General features: G+C 39.3%; 1 protein-coding gene across 2 annotated transcripts in view; it reads left to right on the top strand.

The window, feature by feature from the left end:
- NBAS (NBAS subunit of NRZ tethering complex) overlaps window positions 1-18,382 on the top strand; it is a 459,930-nt gene that overhangs the window by 193,826 nt on the left and 247,722 nt on the right. For both annotated transcript variants that reach the window (XM_030921163.1, XM_010354668.2), the window contains exons 33-35: window positions 12,892-13,005; window positions 15,589-15,746; window positions 17,211-17,300. In XM_030921163.1, the coding sequence (XP_030777023.1) occupies window positions 12,892-13,005; window positions 15,589-15,746; window positions 17,211-17,300 (362 nt within the window). The remainder of the gene's footprint in view (window positions 1-12,891; window positions 13,006-15,588; window positions 15,747-17,210; window positions 17,301-18,382) is intronic.

The raw sequence follows: 18,382 nt of genomic DNA, 5'->3' as shown, positions 1-18,382 counted from the left end.
TTCTTGACATCATTGCAGGAGAATAGCAGAATATATGCTTAAGGTGTCAGAAGAACATCTTTTTTATTAGATGGGGTCTCGCTCTGTTGCTCAGGCTGGAGTGCAGTGAAATCCTCCTGCCTCAGCCTCTCAACTAGCTAAGAAGAGCATCTTTGGGCAAGGATTAGTATTTTCTAGAAAAATTGGCATGTTATAAAAATGTGCCAATATTGAGCTTCTGGAACCATCTGTTATTTAAATGAAGACAAGCTTATTCAGAGTGCCTCAAAGTGGTTGTGTGATCAGGAGCAGAAGTCATTTATAATCAGAAAACTTACATGTAAAACAAAACAACCTTACCAGTTTACCTTCAGTGTCTAAATTTGGTTTTGTGTTTGAACCTGAACAATTTGTTGGAAAACTTTATGCATTTACTATTTGGTGGCGTTTTCATGTATTGTATCTCATTTAATCATCTCATAAATGATGTTGATTTTGGTATTATTCTCATTTTGCAAGGGAAGTTGGAGATCAGAGAAGTTAAATATCTTGCCCAGCAAGGTTAAATAGTAGGCTTTGGCTTTTAAGGAAAGTCTTTTTGACTCTACATTTCATATTTCCTTAACTACATTGTTCTGCTCACCAGTCTTTTTAATACTTTTTTTTTTTTTTTTTTTTTTTGGTGATTTTGTCTTATGCTGATCTCTGCACGAACAGTTGTTGGTCATTTGGTTGTATAAGCACTGGTTTCAAATTGGATTCCTCTAAGTCACATATATATTTAACATATTTAATGGACTAAATATTTTACAATTGTAATATGTAGGACTCTTAAGGTCTCTAGTTTTAGTAATCGTGTGTGTCACTTATCCTTTTCTAGTCTGTGTGAAGATATAGCATCAGCATCTTTATCTTTGGATTTGCACATGGCAATGTGATGGTAGTGTGATTAGGGCCAGTCATTGTGAGACATCTGGAACGAATGGGGAGAACAGTGCGTGTGGAGTCAGAACACTGGTTCAGGTTCTAACTCTGTGCCACACATTTGCTAAATTACTTTAGTTCCATTTTCTGCATCTGGAAAATAGGAATGATACCCCCTTTCTTCACCCATGAAGTTATGAGAGACCCAAATGAGTTAATGCATGTGAAAGTGCTCTGTAAACTCTGATCATCAGGGAAGAATTCCATAAGGGTCCAGGCCACAGAAGCTAACAAAGCAGCTCAGAGGTGCCATCTGCATTTTTATGCTCCTACTAGGATTTGTTTCCTCTTGATGTGTTAACATAGTAACAGGAATACCTGTGGTCTTGGTAATCTATATGAATTTTTAATGGGAAGAGAGAAAGTAATATTTTTCTGCTAGGTACTGTGGATACAAAGTTCTGTTACACATAGCTGCTGCCCTCTGAGAATTTAGACTCTTAGAGAGCCAGGGAAACAAGTAATTATGCTGCCAACACAGGATGTGATCCTAGTGCATGGCTTATGTAAACAAATATTAGAAGACTTGAAGAAAGGCCATGCTAAGTTTTGCCTGGGGAATTAAGAAAGTTATCATAAAGCAGGTGGCCTTTACCTTATAGAGAGTTTTGGTTATCTGTTACTGCTTTACGAACCACCCAAAACCTGGTGGCTTAAAAAACAACCATTTATTTTTCTCTCTCCAGAAAAAGAGAAAAGAGATTTTGTCAATCTCCTCTGGAGATTGGGCTCAGCTAAGCAGGTCATGGTCTTTTATGAAATTGCATCAGATCGTGGGTAGGGATGGACTCATGTCAAAGGCTACATTACTGATATGTCTGGGTACTTGGGCTGGGAAGACTTAAATAGCTAGGGGCTGCTATAGGGCTTTACAGGCAGCTCTTCTCTCTGTGATTTCTCCTTGTACTTTTTCCATTTGATGGTCTCAGAGTACCCAGACTTCCTTCTTGTTGGCTGAAGGCTTCTGGAGTCAGTGCTCCAGGAGAAACCAGCAAAATCTTCAAGGCATTTTCTTTTTTTTCTTGAGATGCAGTTTCGCTGTTGTTGCCCAGGCTGGAGTGCAATGGCGCTATCTCGCTCACTGCTACCTGTGCCTCCCGGGTTCAAGCGAGTCTCCTGCCTCAGCCTCCCGAGTAGCTTGGATTACAGGCATGCGCCACCACACCCGGCTAATTTTGTATTTTTAGTAGAAACGGGGTTTCCCCATGCTGGTCAGGCTGGTCTCAAACTCCTAACTTCAGGTGATCCACCTGCCTCGGCCTCCCAAAGTGCTGGGATTACAGGTGTGACCACCACCTGCATTTTCAAATCTAGCCTTGATATTTGGGCTGCTTCATTTCCAGTGTATTTTATTCTTGGACGCAGTTACACAGACCTTACCAACTTCACGGGGAATATTTACAGACCCAGCCCGAAGGCACTAATGGGGCTGAAGGTTCTGCTTCTAAGAGGGCTCATTCACATGGCTCTTGGCAGGGGGCCTCAGTCCTTTATGGCTGTTGGTAAGAAGCCTCAGTTTCCTGCTACATAGAACTTTCCTTCGGGCTGCTTGAGTGTGTTCTCTCAACTTGGCAGCTGGTTTCTCCTAGAGCGATTTGATTCACAAGAAAGCAAAGAGGAAGATGTAATACCTTTTGTAATGTGCTCTTGGAAGTCACACACTATCACTTCCACTTTATTTGTAGGATTAAATCACTCAGATTAGCCCTTTGCTTATATTTTTCATTTAATCCACCTGCTCAGATTGGAATTTTCTTGAATTAAAAACAGTTAAATAACTTTGAAAGATAACTGTTTGGCATATCTTTATAAAAATTTTCTATTAACAACAATAATAATACTCATTTTATGCTTTAATACTTATCTCAGTTCCTTCTTTGTCCTTTATAGACAGAAATAGGAATCTCATTTTGAAAGTAAGGAGATAGGAATAGAGAAAAGTTAAATAATTATTGAGGATTTCATAGTTAAGAGGTTTTAAGTTAAACCCTTTACTAGTATTCTATGTTTCCACCTTTTTTGAGTGGACTTTATTGTCCTTCATTTCATTCACAAGACCTTTGCATCTGGCTGTTTTCATAGACATTCAGCAGATTTTACCACATCTCAAAACAAAAATTAATTGATCTGATAACATGAGAGAAAGGAATGCATCCAAATGAGGCTATGAAAGAGACTGAGTAGTTTAGATACCTGGTCTGTTAGTCGCGACTCAACCAGAGGAGCAGAAACTGTAGGAGAGACACATGTTAGAGACTTCATTACCAGGACTGGGCTTTTACTACTGTGGGGATTGGCTAAGCAAGTCTGAAATCCATAGGTAGTCAGTCAGGAAGAGAAGATCAGAGCAGGAGGAAACTCTATGGCCCTGAAGCTGTCATTCACAGGTGGGAATCTCTCCCCAACCACCAGTCCTTTCTTTATTTTATTACTTTTTTTTTTAGGTTTTTGTTTACAGAGACGAGGTCTCACTATTTTGCCCAGGCTGGTTTTGGACTCCTGGGCTCAAGCAGTTCACCACCAAGCAATGAGCCTCCATACCTGGCCCTAGAATCTTTTTAGAATAGACTGGGCCAATACTTGCCTTGGATTTTATTTAAACTTATGAAGCACATAAAGAAGATGGATAGGGACACATTTTTAAAGTTTTATTCAACCCTTTCTGTAATATGTTTGCTTTTTCCTCCAAACCATATTATAGCTTGGAAAATCAAGGGTCCTATACATATTTTCTATTTTTTCCTGGAAATATATATATATATATATTTTGAGACAGAGTTTCACTCCTGTTTCTCAGGGTAGAGTACAATGGCATGATCTCAGCTCATCGCAGCCTCCGCCTCCTGGGTTCAAGTGATTCTCCTTCCTCAGCCTCCCAAGTAGCTGGGATTACAGTCATGTGCCACCAAACCTGGCTAATTTTTTGTATTTTTAGTAGAGATGGGGTTTCTCCATGTTAGTCAGGCTGGTTTTGAACTCCTGACCTCAGGTGATCCGCCTGCCTTGGCCTCCCAAAGTGCTGGGATTATAGGCATGAGCCACTGTGCCCGGACATTTCCTGGAAATAATAAACATAATTTTCAGGTTCTTTGAAATATGAAATATTTTAGATTTTTGTCCTTTTTAGCCTACATATCCAAATTACATTGTATTTGTTTTGTAGCTGAATTATTTGTCTTATAATTGAAAATGACATTCCGAATTTAATCTATGCCATTTTTGTGTTTTTCTTTTTTTGAGCCAGAGTCTCACTCTATCACCCAGGCTGGAGTGTGGTGGCACGATCTTGGCTCACTGCCACCTCTGCCTCCTGGGTTCAAATAATTCTCATGCCTCAGCCTCCCGAGTAGCTGGAATTACAGGCATCCGCCACCATCCTAGCTAATTTTTGTATTTTTATTTTTCAAATTTTATTTATTTATTTATATTATATTTTAAGTTCTAAGGTACATGTTCACAACATGCAGGTTTGTTACATATGTGTACATGTGCCATGTTGGTGTGCTGCACTCATTAACTTGTCATTTACATTAGCTGTATCTCCTAATGCTATCCCTCCCCATTCCCCCCACCCCACAACAGGCCCCAGTGTGTGATGTTCCCCTTCCTGTGTCCAAGTGTTCTCATTGTTCAGTTCCCACCTATGAGTGAGAACATGCGGTGTTTGGTTTTCTGTCCTTGTGATAGTTTGCTGAGAATGATGGTTTCTAGCTTCATCCATGCCCCTACAAAGGACATGAACTCATCCTTTTTTATGGCTGCATAGTATTCCATGGTGTATATGTGCCACATTTTCTTAATCCAGCCAATCATTGTAGGACATTTGGGTTGGTTCCAAGTCTTTGCTATTGTGAATAGTGCTACAGTAAACATATGTGTGTATATGTCTTTATAGCAGCATAATTTATAATCCTTTGGATATATACCCAGTAATGAGATGGCTGGGTCAGCTGGTATTTCTAGTTCTAGATCCTTAAGGAATTGCCATACTGTCTTCCACAATGGTTGAACTAATTTACACTCCCACCAACAGTGTAAAAGTGTTCCTATTTCTCCACATCCTCTCCAGCACCTGTTGTTTCCTGACTTTTTAATGATTGCCATTCTAACTGGTGTGAGATGGTATCTCTTTGTAGTTTTGATTTGCATTTCTCTGATGTCCAGTGATGATGAGCATTTTTTCATGTGTCCGTTGGCTGCATAAATGTCTTCTTTTGAGAAGTGTCTGTTCATATCATTTGCCCACTTTTTGATGGGGTTATTTGATTTTTTTCTTGTAAATTTGTTTAAGTTCTTTGTAGATTCTGGATATTAGCCCTTTGTCAGATGAGTAGATTGCAAAATTTTTCTCCCATTCTGTAGGTTGCCTGTTCACTCCGATGGTAGTTTCTTTTGCCACGCAGAAGCTCTTTAGTTTAATTAGATCCCATTTGTCAATTTTGGTTTTCGTTGCCATTGCTTTTGGCATTTTAGTCATGAAGTCCTTACCCATGCCTATGTCCTGAATGGTGTTGCCTAGATTTTCTTCTAGGGTTTTTATGGTTTTAGGCCTAACATTTAAGTCTCTAATACATCTTGAATTAATCTTTGTATAAGGTGTAAGGAAGGGATCCAGTTTCAGCTTTCTACATATGGCTAGCCAGTTTTCCCATCACCATTTATTAAATAGGGAATCCTTTCCCCATTTCTTGTTTTTGTCAAGTTTGTCAAAGATCAGATGGTTGTAGATGTGTGGTATTCTTTCTGAAGACTGTGTTCTGTTCCATTGGTCTATATCTCTGTTTTGGTACCAGTACCATGCTGTTTTGGTTACTGCAGCCTTTTAGTATAGTTTAAAGTCAGGTAGTGTGACGCCTCCAGCTTTTTTCTTTTGGCTTAGGATTGTCTTGGCAATGCAGGCTCTTTTTTGGTTCCATATGAACTTTAAAGTAGTTTTTTCCAATTCTGTGAAGAAAGTCACTGGCAGCTTGATGAGGATGGCATTGAATCTATAAATTACCTTGGGCAATATGGCCATTTTCACTATGTTGATTCTTGCTATCCATGAGCATGGAACGTTCTTCCATTTGTTTGTGTCCTGTTTTATTTCGTTGAGCAAATTGGATAAAGAGTCAAGACCCATCAGTGTGCTATATTCAGGAGGCCCATCTCACGTGCAGAGACACACATAGGCTCAAAATAAAGGAATGGAGGAAGATCTACTAAGCAAATGGAAAACCGAAAAAGGCAGGGTTTGCAATCCTAGTTTCTGATAAAACAGACTTTAAACCCACAAAGATCAAAAGAGACAAAGAAGGCCATTACACACTGGTAAAGGGATCAATTCAACAAGAAGAGCTAACTATCCTAAATGTATATGCACCCAATACAGGAGCACCCAGAGTCATAAAGCAAGTCCTTAGAAACCTACAAAGAGACTTAGACTCTCACACAATAATAATGGGAGACTTTAGCACCCCACTGTCAACATTAGACAGATCAACGAGACAGAAAGTTAACAAGGATATCCAGGAATTGAACTGAGCTCTGCACCAAGCGGACCTAATAGACATCTACAGAACTTTCCATGCCAAGTCAACAGAATATACATTCTTCTCAGCACCACATTGCACTTATTCCAAAATGGACCACATAGTTGGAAGTAAAGCACTCCTCAGCAAATGTATAAGAACAGAACATTATAATAAACTGTCTCTCCAACCACAGTGCAATGAAACTAGAACTCAGGATTAAGAACCTAGCTCAAAACCGCTCAACTACATGGAAACTGAACAGCCTGCTCCTGAATGACTACTGGGTACGTAATGAAATGAAGGCAGAAATAAAGGTGTTCTTTGAAACCGATGAGAACAAAGACACAGCGTACCAGAGTCTCTGGGACACATTTAAAGCAGTGTATAGAGGGAAATTTATAGCACTAAATGCCCACGAGAAAGCAGGAAAGATCTAAAACTGACACCCTAACATAGAGAAGCAAGAGCAAACACATTCAAAAGCTACCAGAAGGCAAGAAATAACTAAGATCGGAGCAGAACTAAAGGAGATAGAGACACAAAAAACCCTTCAAAAAATCCGTGAATCCAGGAGCTGGTTTTTTGAAACGATCAACAAAATTGATAGACCACTAGCAAGACTAATACAGAAGAAAAGAGAGAAGAATCAGATAGACGCAATAAAAAATGATAACGGGAATATCACCACCGACCCCACAGAAATACAAACTACAATCAGAGAATACTATAAACACCTCTATGCAAATAAACTAGAAAATCTAGAAGAAATGGAGAAATTCCTGGACACATACACCCTCCCACGACTAAATCTGGAAGAAGGTGACAATAACAGGCTCTGAAATTGAGGCAATAATTAGCATCCTACCAACCAAAAAAGTCCAGGACCAGACGGATTCACAGCCGAATTCTACCAGAGGTACAAAGAGTAGCTGGTACTATTCCTTCTGAAACTATTCCAATCAATAGAAAAAGAGGGAATCCTCCCTAACTCATTTTATGAGGCCAAGCCTGGCAGAGACACAACATAAAAAGAGAATTTTAGACCAATATCCCTGATGAACATCGATGCAAAAATCCTCAATAAAATACTGGCAAACCGAATCCAGCAGCACATTAAAAAGCCTATCCACCATGTTCAAGTGGGCCTCATCCCTGGGATGCAAGGCTGGTTCAACATACGCACATCAATAAATGTAATCCATCATAAACAGAACCAAAGAGAAAAATGACATAATTATCTTAATAGATGCAGAAAAGGCCTTTGACAAAATTCAACAGCCCTTCATGCTTAAAAACTCTCAATATATTAGGTATTGTTGGGACGTATCTCAAAATAATAAGAGCTATTTATGATCAACCCACAGCTGATATCATACTGAATAGGCAAAAACTGGAAGCATTCCCTTTGAAAACTGGCACAAGACAGGGATGCCCTCTCTCACTATTCCTATTCAACATAGTTTTGGAAGTTCTGACCAGGGCAATCAGGCAGGAGAAAGAAGTAAAGGGTATTAAATTAGGAAAAGAGGAAGTCAAATTGTCCCTGTTTGCAGATGACATGATTGTAATCTAATTTTTGTATTTTTAGTGGAGACGGGATTTCACCATGTTGGCCAGGCTGGTCTTGAATTCCTGACCTCAAGTGATCCACCCACCTCAGCCTCCCAAAATGCTAGGATTATAGGTGTGAGCCACGGTGCCTGGCCTCTGTGCCTGTTTCATTGAGAATTTACAGTCGTACTGCACAGCAGTGGTACATGACATTTTGGTCAACAACGATCTCATATGCAGTGGTGGTTCCATAAAATTAAAATAGAGCTGAAAATTCCTATCGCCTAGTGACATCAGATGTTATAATGCATTATTCACCTTTCTGCGGTGATGGAGATGTAAACTTCCTATACAGCCAGTTATGTAAGTTTCTCACATATAATTATGTTGGTACATAATTCTTGGTAAAGATACTAAATGACTGTGTTACTGGTTTATATATTTACTATACTATGTTATTTTCAAAGGTGTGCCTCCTGTTCATAAAAGAAAAAAGTTAACTGTAAAATAGCCTCAGGTAGTTCCTTCAGGAGGGATTCCAGAAGGCAATGATATCATAGGAGATGATAGCTCCATGTGTTATGGCCCCGAAGTCCTTCCAAATGGGACAATATGTGGAGGTGGAAGAAAGTGATATTGATGTCTTGAACCTGTTTTTGGGCTAGACTAATGTGTGTGTTTGTGTCTTAGCATTTAACAAGAAAAGTTTTAAAACGTTAAAAAAAAAAGGCTCAACGTTTCAGCTCAGGCCTCTAATCCCAACACTTTGGAAGGTTGAGGCAAGTGAATCACTTGAGGCCAGGACTTCCACACCATCCTGTGAAACAGTGAAATCCTGTCTCTATAAAATATAAAAATAAAAAATTTCCTGGGTGTGATGATGCATGCTTGTAGGCCTAACTACTTAGGATGCTGAGACAGCAGGCTGCCTTGAACCAAGGAGTTCATGAGGTTACAGTGAGTTATGTAACTGTTGATCATGCCGTTATACTCCAGCCTAGGCGACACAGTGAGATTCTGTTTTTTGTTTTGTTCAGTTTTTTTAAGTTATGGTAACCTATAGTTAACTTATTACTGAGAAAGAAATTTTTTTTTTTTTAACTAAATTTCATGTAGCCTCAGTGTAGAGTGTTTATAAAGTCTGCAGTAGTGTGCAGTCATATCCCCGGCTTTCACATTCACTCACCACCCAACAAACTGACTCACCCAGATCAATTTCCAGTCCTGTAAACTCCATCCATGGTAAATGTCCTATACAGAGTTACCATTTTTTATCTTTTGTACAATATTTGAACTGTACCTTTTCTGTGGTTAGATACACATAATTCTTACCATTGCATTCCAGTTGCCCATAGTATTCAGTACAGAAACATACTGTACAGGTTTGTAGTCTAGGAGTTGTACCATATAGCCTAGGTGTGTAGTAGGCTATACTATCTAGGTTTGTGTGAGGGCACTCTGTGATGTTTGCTCAAGATGGAATTGCCTAATGACACATGTCATAGAATGTATACCTCTTGCTAAGCAACTCCTGACTGTATTTTTTTGAGCCTCTCTGTTATGTGCATTACTTGATGCTGGGTATTGAACATCCAACTATGAACCAACCCCTGTCCACCAAAAGCTTCCATTTTAATAGATAATAAAGATTATTAAAAAGATAATCACAATTTTTTTTTTTGTCCTGATGGCCTACCATTGAAATAAATTGTTTTTAAGCAAGTGAAAAATAAAGGAATATGTTGCAAGGGCAACGAAAACCTATATTTTATGTAAAATATTTTAAAAAATATTTTCTAAAAATACTTTTGGGAAAATAATTTTAGATCTTTTAACAGGAGCTGAATTTTTCTTGTGTATTTTTTAGACTCTGGAAACTGAGTCTTGTAATAAAAGATGAGCACTGTCAGTGAAACTATAAACTTACTTTGTGTTTAAGGGTTTTCCCCCTTTATATTTGTCAATTAAGATCGTTCAAAGGGGAAAATGCTTTTAAAAGACCTAGCAAAAATGTTTAAAGTCCCTGTTGGGAGGAAACTTTTTTCTTCATCTACTTTGTTTCAAATGGTTGGTCGGGGGGCCTGTGAGTTAATTGACAGTAGACAGGAGAAAAACAAGATTTTTTTTTACACATGCATGCAGAAGTCACTTAGTTATTAATAACTCTTGAATAGCAAGAAGTAAGGTTTATATACCAACTTAATGAAAAGGGGGATGGAGTGGGAGGGGCTAGGGCTTCAGTGGGAAAGTATGGAAGGGCCTGTTGGGTTTTTTGATGCTAACTGACAGTCTGTATGCCAACTGAGTTCTCAGGAAACTCCTGTGGAGGGGGTTTAACTGCAGTTGTATTTTAGGGAGACTCTGCTTTATTCAGATAAGATAAATTCAGTTAGAATTTCTTTCTGCATCTTCCGTAGCTCAAATATTTTCACTTTGAAATAACCCGTATGCCAGAACTGTGATCCCTTGAGCCCCAAATTATTTTCATTCGGTTAGCCTTTAGAAGGAAAAAACATCAAAAATCATTGTTTAATTTAATGTAGACAGTGTATTGGCTAGCATAGTAATGTTGTGGTTGCTGCAGATCACAGGCCGTTTGGCTCCTCCTTTTTTGCGTAATAAAAATGAACACAAGCCAGGTGTGGTGGTTCACACCTTTAATCCCAACACTTTGGGAGGCTAAGGCAGGAGGATTGCTTCAGTTCAGGAGTTCGAGACTGACCTGAGTAACATAGCAAGACCCTGTCTGTACAAAAAATAAAAAAGTTAGCCAGGTTTAGTGGTATGTCCCTGTAGGCCCAGTGACTCTGTAGGCTGAGGTGGGAGGATTTCTTGAATCTGGGAGGTCGAGGTTGCAGTGAGCAGTGGTAGTGCCACTGCACTTCAGCCCGGGCAACAGAGAGAAACTGCATCTCTAAATAAATACATGCACACACGCACACGGCCAAGCAGCTTTCCTAGACAAGGCTTTTATTTTAGGGCTTGGGCTCAAGAACATGGGAGACAGCAGAGGCACAAGGACTCTCTGTAGACTCCCTGAAAAAAAACGGTAGGGATTTTTTGTTGTTGTTTTTGTTTTTAGGCAAAGAGCAGGAATTGATATCTGTGGTAAAGTACGCCAGCTGGGCTGGGCTGGGCAGTGCGTGTGAGTGGTAGGATATGCAGGTCGGTGTTAATTTGGTTGCCATAGTTACCTAAGGTAATGGGTCACTTGGTGGTCTGACTGGTAGCAACAGGCTGCAAATCCATTTCCAGCCTTTGTTCCCCAGGAGAGACACTCCACAACCTTGGTTTGATATTTAGATTTTCTTAAGTCCATTTCCCAGAATTCTTTAAGTAAAAGGCATGGTCAAACATTATGAGAGCACTGAAGAATGGCCGTTCTCTTGGTATGACTAAAGCCCCAGGGTTAGTGGGTATATTGCCAGCAAGGTCGTGGTGTGGGTTTTGTGATCAGTTGGACAAGAGAAGAAAAAAGAAAAAATATATGAAGGGGGAGCCGTATCCCATTCCTATTTATCTCCCAGTGATTCTGTTTACACAGGGTAAAGTTAATATAAAACTTGTTTTAAGATATTATAAGTTGTATTTTTCATCTGTGTGATTGAGATCCATGGGTGCTGGTAATGAAAAAATTATCCCTGATGCATGTTTAAATGAGAGGCTGAGGCTTGAGGATCACTTGAGCCCAGGAATTTAAGACCAGCCTGTGCAACGTAGGGAGACCTGTCTCTTCAAACAAACAAACAAACAAACAAACAAAAAATTGTAAGAGAGACTCTGCACTATAGGTATAGGGACTACTGCAATGGAATTTTGCAGTAAGAGAGAGAAATTGGGCTTGTTAAAATAAACTTATGCACATAAAAATTTTAAAGGGTTTATTTTCAACAGATAGCAATTCATGAATTGGGCAGCACCAAACTCAAAGTAGTTCAGGGCTCTTCTGAGTGGATGTGATGGGAAAATTTTATAAGGTGTTTGTGGACAAAGAAAATACTTGATTAGTTAATGTGGGTAGTCCCCAGTTAGAGTACAGTTGGTTATTTCTGATTTTACTGTTTCCATTGAGTTGGGTTTTACTTATGTTGGAACCTAAGTTGGGGCAGATGGAAAATTACAAAAAAGAATCATTGGGGTAAGGAGGCATTCTGGTTAAACCACCTGACAGGGTACAAATTCTTGCCTGAGGGCTGGCCAGGGTGGCCAGATAACATCTGGGAGTTGGTGGCAGGGATGAGGGATTTGATCAGATATCCAGAGTGGAGGATTCTGGCTACAGCTGACAGCAGAAGTTTTGCTAAAATTGGGCTCTCAAGGATATGTCCAAGGACAGGGCCCCAGTAAGGCTCAGAGGAGCCCAACGAGAATTTGTTAAGGAACAATCTTTGCCAGTGCTCTGGACAACGTTTGCATTCCAATTTCTAAATAGTAGTTGAATTTTTAATATGAGAAGTTTATTGCTGCATCATCTTCATCAATTCTTTTAATCTGCTGGTCATTATTTTTCAAGCCCCTTTTATAACCTGCTTTCTTTTGGAAACATAAATTTTCTTCTCCTTCCCTTACCATGGTAACACCAAGACTTTTTTGTAGGGCTCCAAACTACCCTGATTTTGGACTTGCTGGTTTGGGTATTTTAATTAGGAACTAATATTAATCATTGATCTCTTAGGAGACTGACGGCTAATTCCATGCTTCATAAGTGGATTGAAAGGTCAAGCAACGTTTTCCTCTCATCATTGCAAATCCGTCTGATCTCTCTGTTTTATTTCTGAAGTAATTTGAAAGACAGTGTTAACAAGCTCTTCTATCAGTTGATGTTGCTTGTCATAATCATTAAGTCCTTTGCTTGGACTTACAGGTGAGGACCCAGAAGAAAGGCGGGGACAGGTTCTAGTCCTTTTAGTGGAGCAAGCACTTCGCTTCCATGACTACAAAGCAGCCAATATGCATTGTCAGGAGCTGATGGCCACAGGTGAGTAGACAGCTTATTTAACACTTTGCTCATGTCCTCTTTATGTGATGAATAATGGAAAAGGTCTGTTCTGATATCAATTGACCTGATTGGTAAGCCAGCCACATTGAGGCTTGAGATACATTTTATGAGCACTGATAAGTATATAGGCTATGTACTTATATGTTGATATAAACATTTTAACAGATTCAGACATTACATTTTATTTGAGATTTTGGTTGCTTTCTAGTCCCTATTAAAAACATGCTCGTAATTTAAAAATAATTTTATGTAAAATATTTTAATGCTATTTCCTATATTTGTTATCTAAGAGAAAATTTGAATTTTTAGATTATTTAGTTTGTGTGTATATAGTCAATATTTCCCTTCTTTAATTTTTTTTAAAGATAGTGTATTAGTTCGTTCTCACACTGCTATAAAGAAATACCTGAGACTGGGTAATTTATAAAGGAAAGAGGTTTAATTGGCTCACAGTTCCACAAGCTATACAGGAAGCATGGCAGCATCTGCCTCCAGGAAGGCCTCAGGGAACTTTCTCTCATGGCAGAAGGCAGAGTGGGAGCAGAAGGCTTACCTGGCTGGAGCAGAAGGAAGAGAGAGACGAGGGAGGGACTACACACTTTTAAACAACCAGAGCTTACAGGGACTCACTATCACAATGACAGCACCAAGGGGATATGATGTTAAACCATAAGAAATCACCCCATGATCTGATCACCTCCCCCAAGGCCCCACCCCCAGCACTGGGGACTACATTTCAACATGAGGTTTGGGTGGGATGCAGATCCAAACCATGCCAGATAGTGTAGTGCTTTTCAAGCCGACATTGAGAAATTGGGAAGGGTTTTGCAACTCCAAAATTCTTCATATTGAAATTCAAATTCAAGTCTCTGCAGGATAATGAGATTTTATTGTAGAATAATTTCTCATTTAAAGAACACATTCTTCAGTGTGATAGGGAGTTTTTTTTTTTTTTTTTTTTTTCTTATCATGAGCTCTGTACTAAATTGTCAACTTTCCATGGCTATGCTTGAATATGTGAAGGCCCAAACACATCTTTCTATCCACTCTCAATACATTAATAGGGAGTGGTTAAAATGCAGGGCTTCACTTCATGATGACTCATAGAGTTCTGTACTAATGATTTGTGTAACTTTTGCATGTGTACTGTTGAAGCAAACCTTATTCTGACACTTGTTATAACAGCAAGGACTATTGTGATGAGTATGAAGACCACTGCATTAGGGGAGAGAGATTGGACTAAACTCTGAATACAACAAGGACAGCTGGACATTTGTAGCCAACAGGCTAACTGAAGGGTCAGTGGATAAGAGGAGACATCAAGGGCAGGGGGATCCTTGCCAAAATGATTTAATAAGACCTTGCTGAAGGCCAGCCAGGATGATCAGATATCACTGCTGAGGGATGAGTAATTTGATCAGCCCTTGAGAATTTGAGGATTCTGGCTAAACTGACTTAGTAGGATTTTTGCTAAAACTGGAGTATGCAGCCTAGCAAGGCTGGGGGCCAAGGTTAAGGCCTAGTTGAGAAGAGGGCTCAGGGTTGTCTGATTTAAGTTTGATCACAGAGAGGATCTTTGGCTTTACATCTATGAAAACATTTAAAACTCTCGAAAAATATTCAATATTTTACAACTTCAGCATTAGCAAATTGTTTTCATAAATGAGCTGTGTTCCATAATATTGACCAAGTGATTTTGCAACATTAAATTTAGAATAACTGTGGCTCTCTGTGAAAATGTACTGATGTAAATTGTTCATATGGAGAGCTTTATTATAATTTTATTCTGGTAAGGGTAATATCTGAATTAATTTTTACTTTACATATTTAGAAAAAATTATTCTGTACTACAAGTTTTGTACTTAGACAAATAGGCCTAAGGCTGGAATTCCTTCAAATAAGAATAAAAATGTATTTTAAGAATTCAGAGTATAATGTATAGGAAAAAGATCCCTGCTGAGAGTTGGAGGGCGATTCAGTCACTGTCCTTAGATGTCTGTCTGATCTATAAAGTGAGTGATTCTGTATGGGGATCTATCATAATGTCTCTTTTTTCTAGCACTTTGCAGTTTACATGTGCTTTTACATACAAATGTTACTTAATTCCTTCAACAACCCAAGAGGAAGGTGTTATTCTTGTCCTTTTGTAGTAGGAAAAGAATTGTGATACTTTTGGCTCTTTTCTTAAAGCTCTCACACCAGTGCTAAGTAGCAGGGTTGGACCAGGCTCTCAGGTCTTCTGAATTCAGATGACTGCCTTTTTACAGAACATCAAATCTCAGTAGATTATTTGCATTTATTGTCAGTTAATCTAAAATTTAACAGAGTTTTTCAGAAACACTTGTCTGGAGTAGCATTGAACTTTCTGGATAATACACCACCCTAATCTTTCCTCGCTTAGATTTTTATCTGTTTCTGCTTATAAAAGAATGTGTCACTAATGACTATGATTTTGCTTTGGTACAACAAGACCTGAGCAGGAAGCCGTTGCATTTGTCATATTAGATTGAATATTCGTCTTCTTTTGGGAATCATTTTTTTTTTTCCTTGCCAATTTTGCAGGTTATCCTAAAAGCTGGGATGTTTGTAGCCAGTTAGGACAATCAGAAGGTTACCAGGACTTGGGCACTCGTCAAGAGCTCATGGCTTTTGCTTTGACACATTGCCCTCCTAGCAGCATTGAACTTCTTTTGGCAGCTAGCAGCTCTCTGCAGACAGAAGTAAGTACTCTCAACAAAGGAAATCCTAACCTGTATGAAGTGCATGTTGTTGGGTGTGTATATCTGAGATATTAAAAAAAAAAAATAGTATGAGAATTTTAATTTATGGAAGAAAACTAGATCATCACTTATGGAAAAGGAACATGAAAATATTAGGATATAACATAATGTTGCTGGCTTTGTAACAGCAAGGAAGAAAGGATACAAGACAGCCTTGAGAAAGATAGAAGGTAATATTAGGAAAGAAATTATTGAAAATAATGGGGCAAGTTAGTGTTGTGAATTAAACATATGCTAAATGGTTATGTAAAATATATCTGAAATCATATGGGTTAAAGTCAGTGGAGCAACCATTCCCTTAGGGATCCTTTAGAAATTGGGAATTGGGGTGGGCTTTGGTTGGGGGGATGCTAAATTTCCTAAAATTCACAGGATAGGTCTGCATAGGAGAGGATAGTGCCCCTGTGGAGAAACACTGTTAAATGTATGAGGAGAGTCTAGAATTTACATTTTCATCCCATAGTCATTCTCTTACAGTTGGTAGCTAGTCAGGCAGACATGAGCAAGACAGGAGAGGGCCCCCCACCCCACCAGGAAAGTCAGGCGACCATCAGAGGGGTCAGGCAGTTGTCACACTGCCTCTCTAAAATAATAATTGGTTGCAGCCAGCACCAGGGAAAGACAGTTTCCCTATAGATAGAAAAAAAACCCTGAAACTGGTGATCAGCGCTTCCTGATAAGATCTCAGGAGATGGCCAGTGAGCTCAAGCATGTTCACTAAGCGGCAAAATGGTGGAGTTTCACCGGCATATGACCTGTGAGGGCATTCCACTGGAGAAAGGGAAGAACCCTGCCGCTGAGCTTGCATACAACTCCTGTAAACACACTGTGCATGCTCCTCTCCCATCGCCAGCAGGCCATTGCACGTGTGCACAACCCACCCCAAGGGAAGAGTCAGGAGAGAAGGGACATAAGAACCTGGAAGTGTGCCAGGGTGTGAAGCTCTGAGCCAAAGGCCAAACCCCACACTTGTCCTTCAGATCCCTCACTTGGGCCTCTTGCAGGTGTATCTTCCTTCCTTTCATTCCTGCTGTAAGGCTTTTTAATAAACTTCCACTTTTGCTCTAAAACTCGCCTGGGTCTCTTTTTCTGCCATGTGCTCCTCAGTCAAATTTATTCTTCTGAGGAGGCAAGAATTGAGGTTGTTCCAGGCCGGAACATAGACACCACTTGTAACAATTCATTACATTGTATGTCAGTTTTTTTCACACTTGATCCCCACTTCCGAAACCATTGCATCCTTTTGAAACTGTGAAGTCCTGAAGTAAGCCTGTTACCAAAGCTAATCATTATGAAAAGGTAATTTTCTTTTTAAAAGTACTTTTTAAATTTCAAGCCTACATTGTGATGAGAAGCAAATTTAAAAATGTAACTCCTTTACAGCATAGCCTGTTTTTGTTTTAGATTCTTTATCAAAGAGTGAATTTCCAGATCCATCATGAAGGAGGGGAAAATATCAGTGCTTCACCATTAACTAGTAAAGCAGTACAAGAGGTAAGTTAAAATGAGGAAGAGGAGTTTGAAAGGTGGCTGAGAGTGGAATAAAATGGGATTACCTAACCTTGTGGATGAGAGGCGTTTTGTGTATGTGTGTGCAGAACACTTTTCTCGCTTTTGTGTGCGTGTGTGAAATATAACATTCATATAAAAAAGTATACCAGAAAATGTTCAGCTCAATAAACTATCATAAAGAAAACACCCATGAAACTACAGGTAAAGAAGCAGCACCTGACCGCCTTCCAAATCCCCCAGAAAACACCCATGAAACTACAGGTAAAGAAGCAGCACCTGACCGCCTTCCAAATCCCCCAGACCTCTCCTTATTAAACTTCTTTTTTGCCGACGGAGTCTCACTCTTTTGCCAGGCTGGAGTGCAGTGGCGTGATCTCTGCTCACTACAGCCTCCACCTCCCGGGTTCAAGGGATTCTCCTGCCTCAGCCTCCTGAGTAGCTGGGATTACACACCACACCCGGCTAATTTTTTAAATTTTCAGTTGAGATGGAGTCTCACCATGTTGGCCAAGTTGGTCTCAAACTCCTGACCTTAAGTGATCCGCCCTCATCAGCCTTCCAAAGTGCATGGATTACAGGTGTGAGCCACCATGCCCAGCCTTCTGCATTTCATTCCTAACTTTTCTCTCCCTTTCCAGAGATCACCATTGTCTTGACTAATCCTGATAACCAGATCTTTGTGATTTTTGTTTTTGTTTTAAATAATTTTGATATGTACCATACATACCCTCAATATGATAGTTTAGTTTTACCTATTTTTGTATTTTATAGAAATAGTTATACTTAATGTTATATTTGTGAGATCCATTCATGCTATTGCATGTAGCTGTAGTTTATTCATTTTTAGTGCCATGTAGAAATTAATTTCGGTGTGCATATTACAGTTTATTCATATGAACATTGACATTGGTTTTCAATTTTGGTGACTAAAAATAATGTGACTGTCATCGTTTGTATGTGTCTCTAGTGTACATGGGCAAACAGTTCTCTCAGGCATGTATCTAGCACTGGAAATATGTGTTGTGAGCTATGTATATAATTCAACCTAAATAGATAATGCCAAA

Source organism: Rhinopithecus roxellana, chromosome 17 (genome assembly GCF_007565055.1).
Source record: "Rhinopithecus roxellana isolate Shanxi Qingling chromosome 17, ASM756505v1, whole genome shotgun sequence".
In the NCBI taxonomy this organism is placed as follows: domain Eukaryota; kingdom Metazoa; phylum Chordata; class Mammalia; order Primates; family Cercopithecidae; genus Rhinopithecus; species Rhinopithecus roxellana.
Note: the sequence above shows the minus strand (reverse complement) of the source record. Positions and strands in the feature narration are given on the sequence as shown.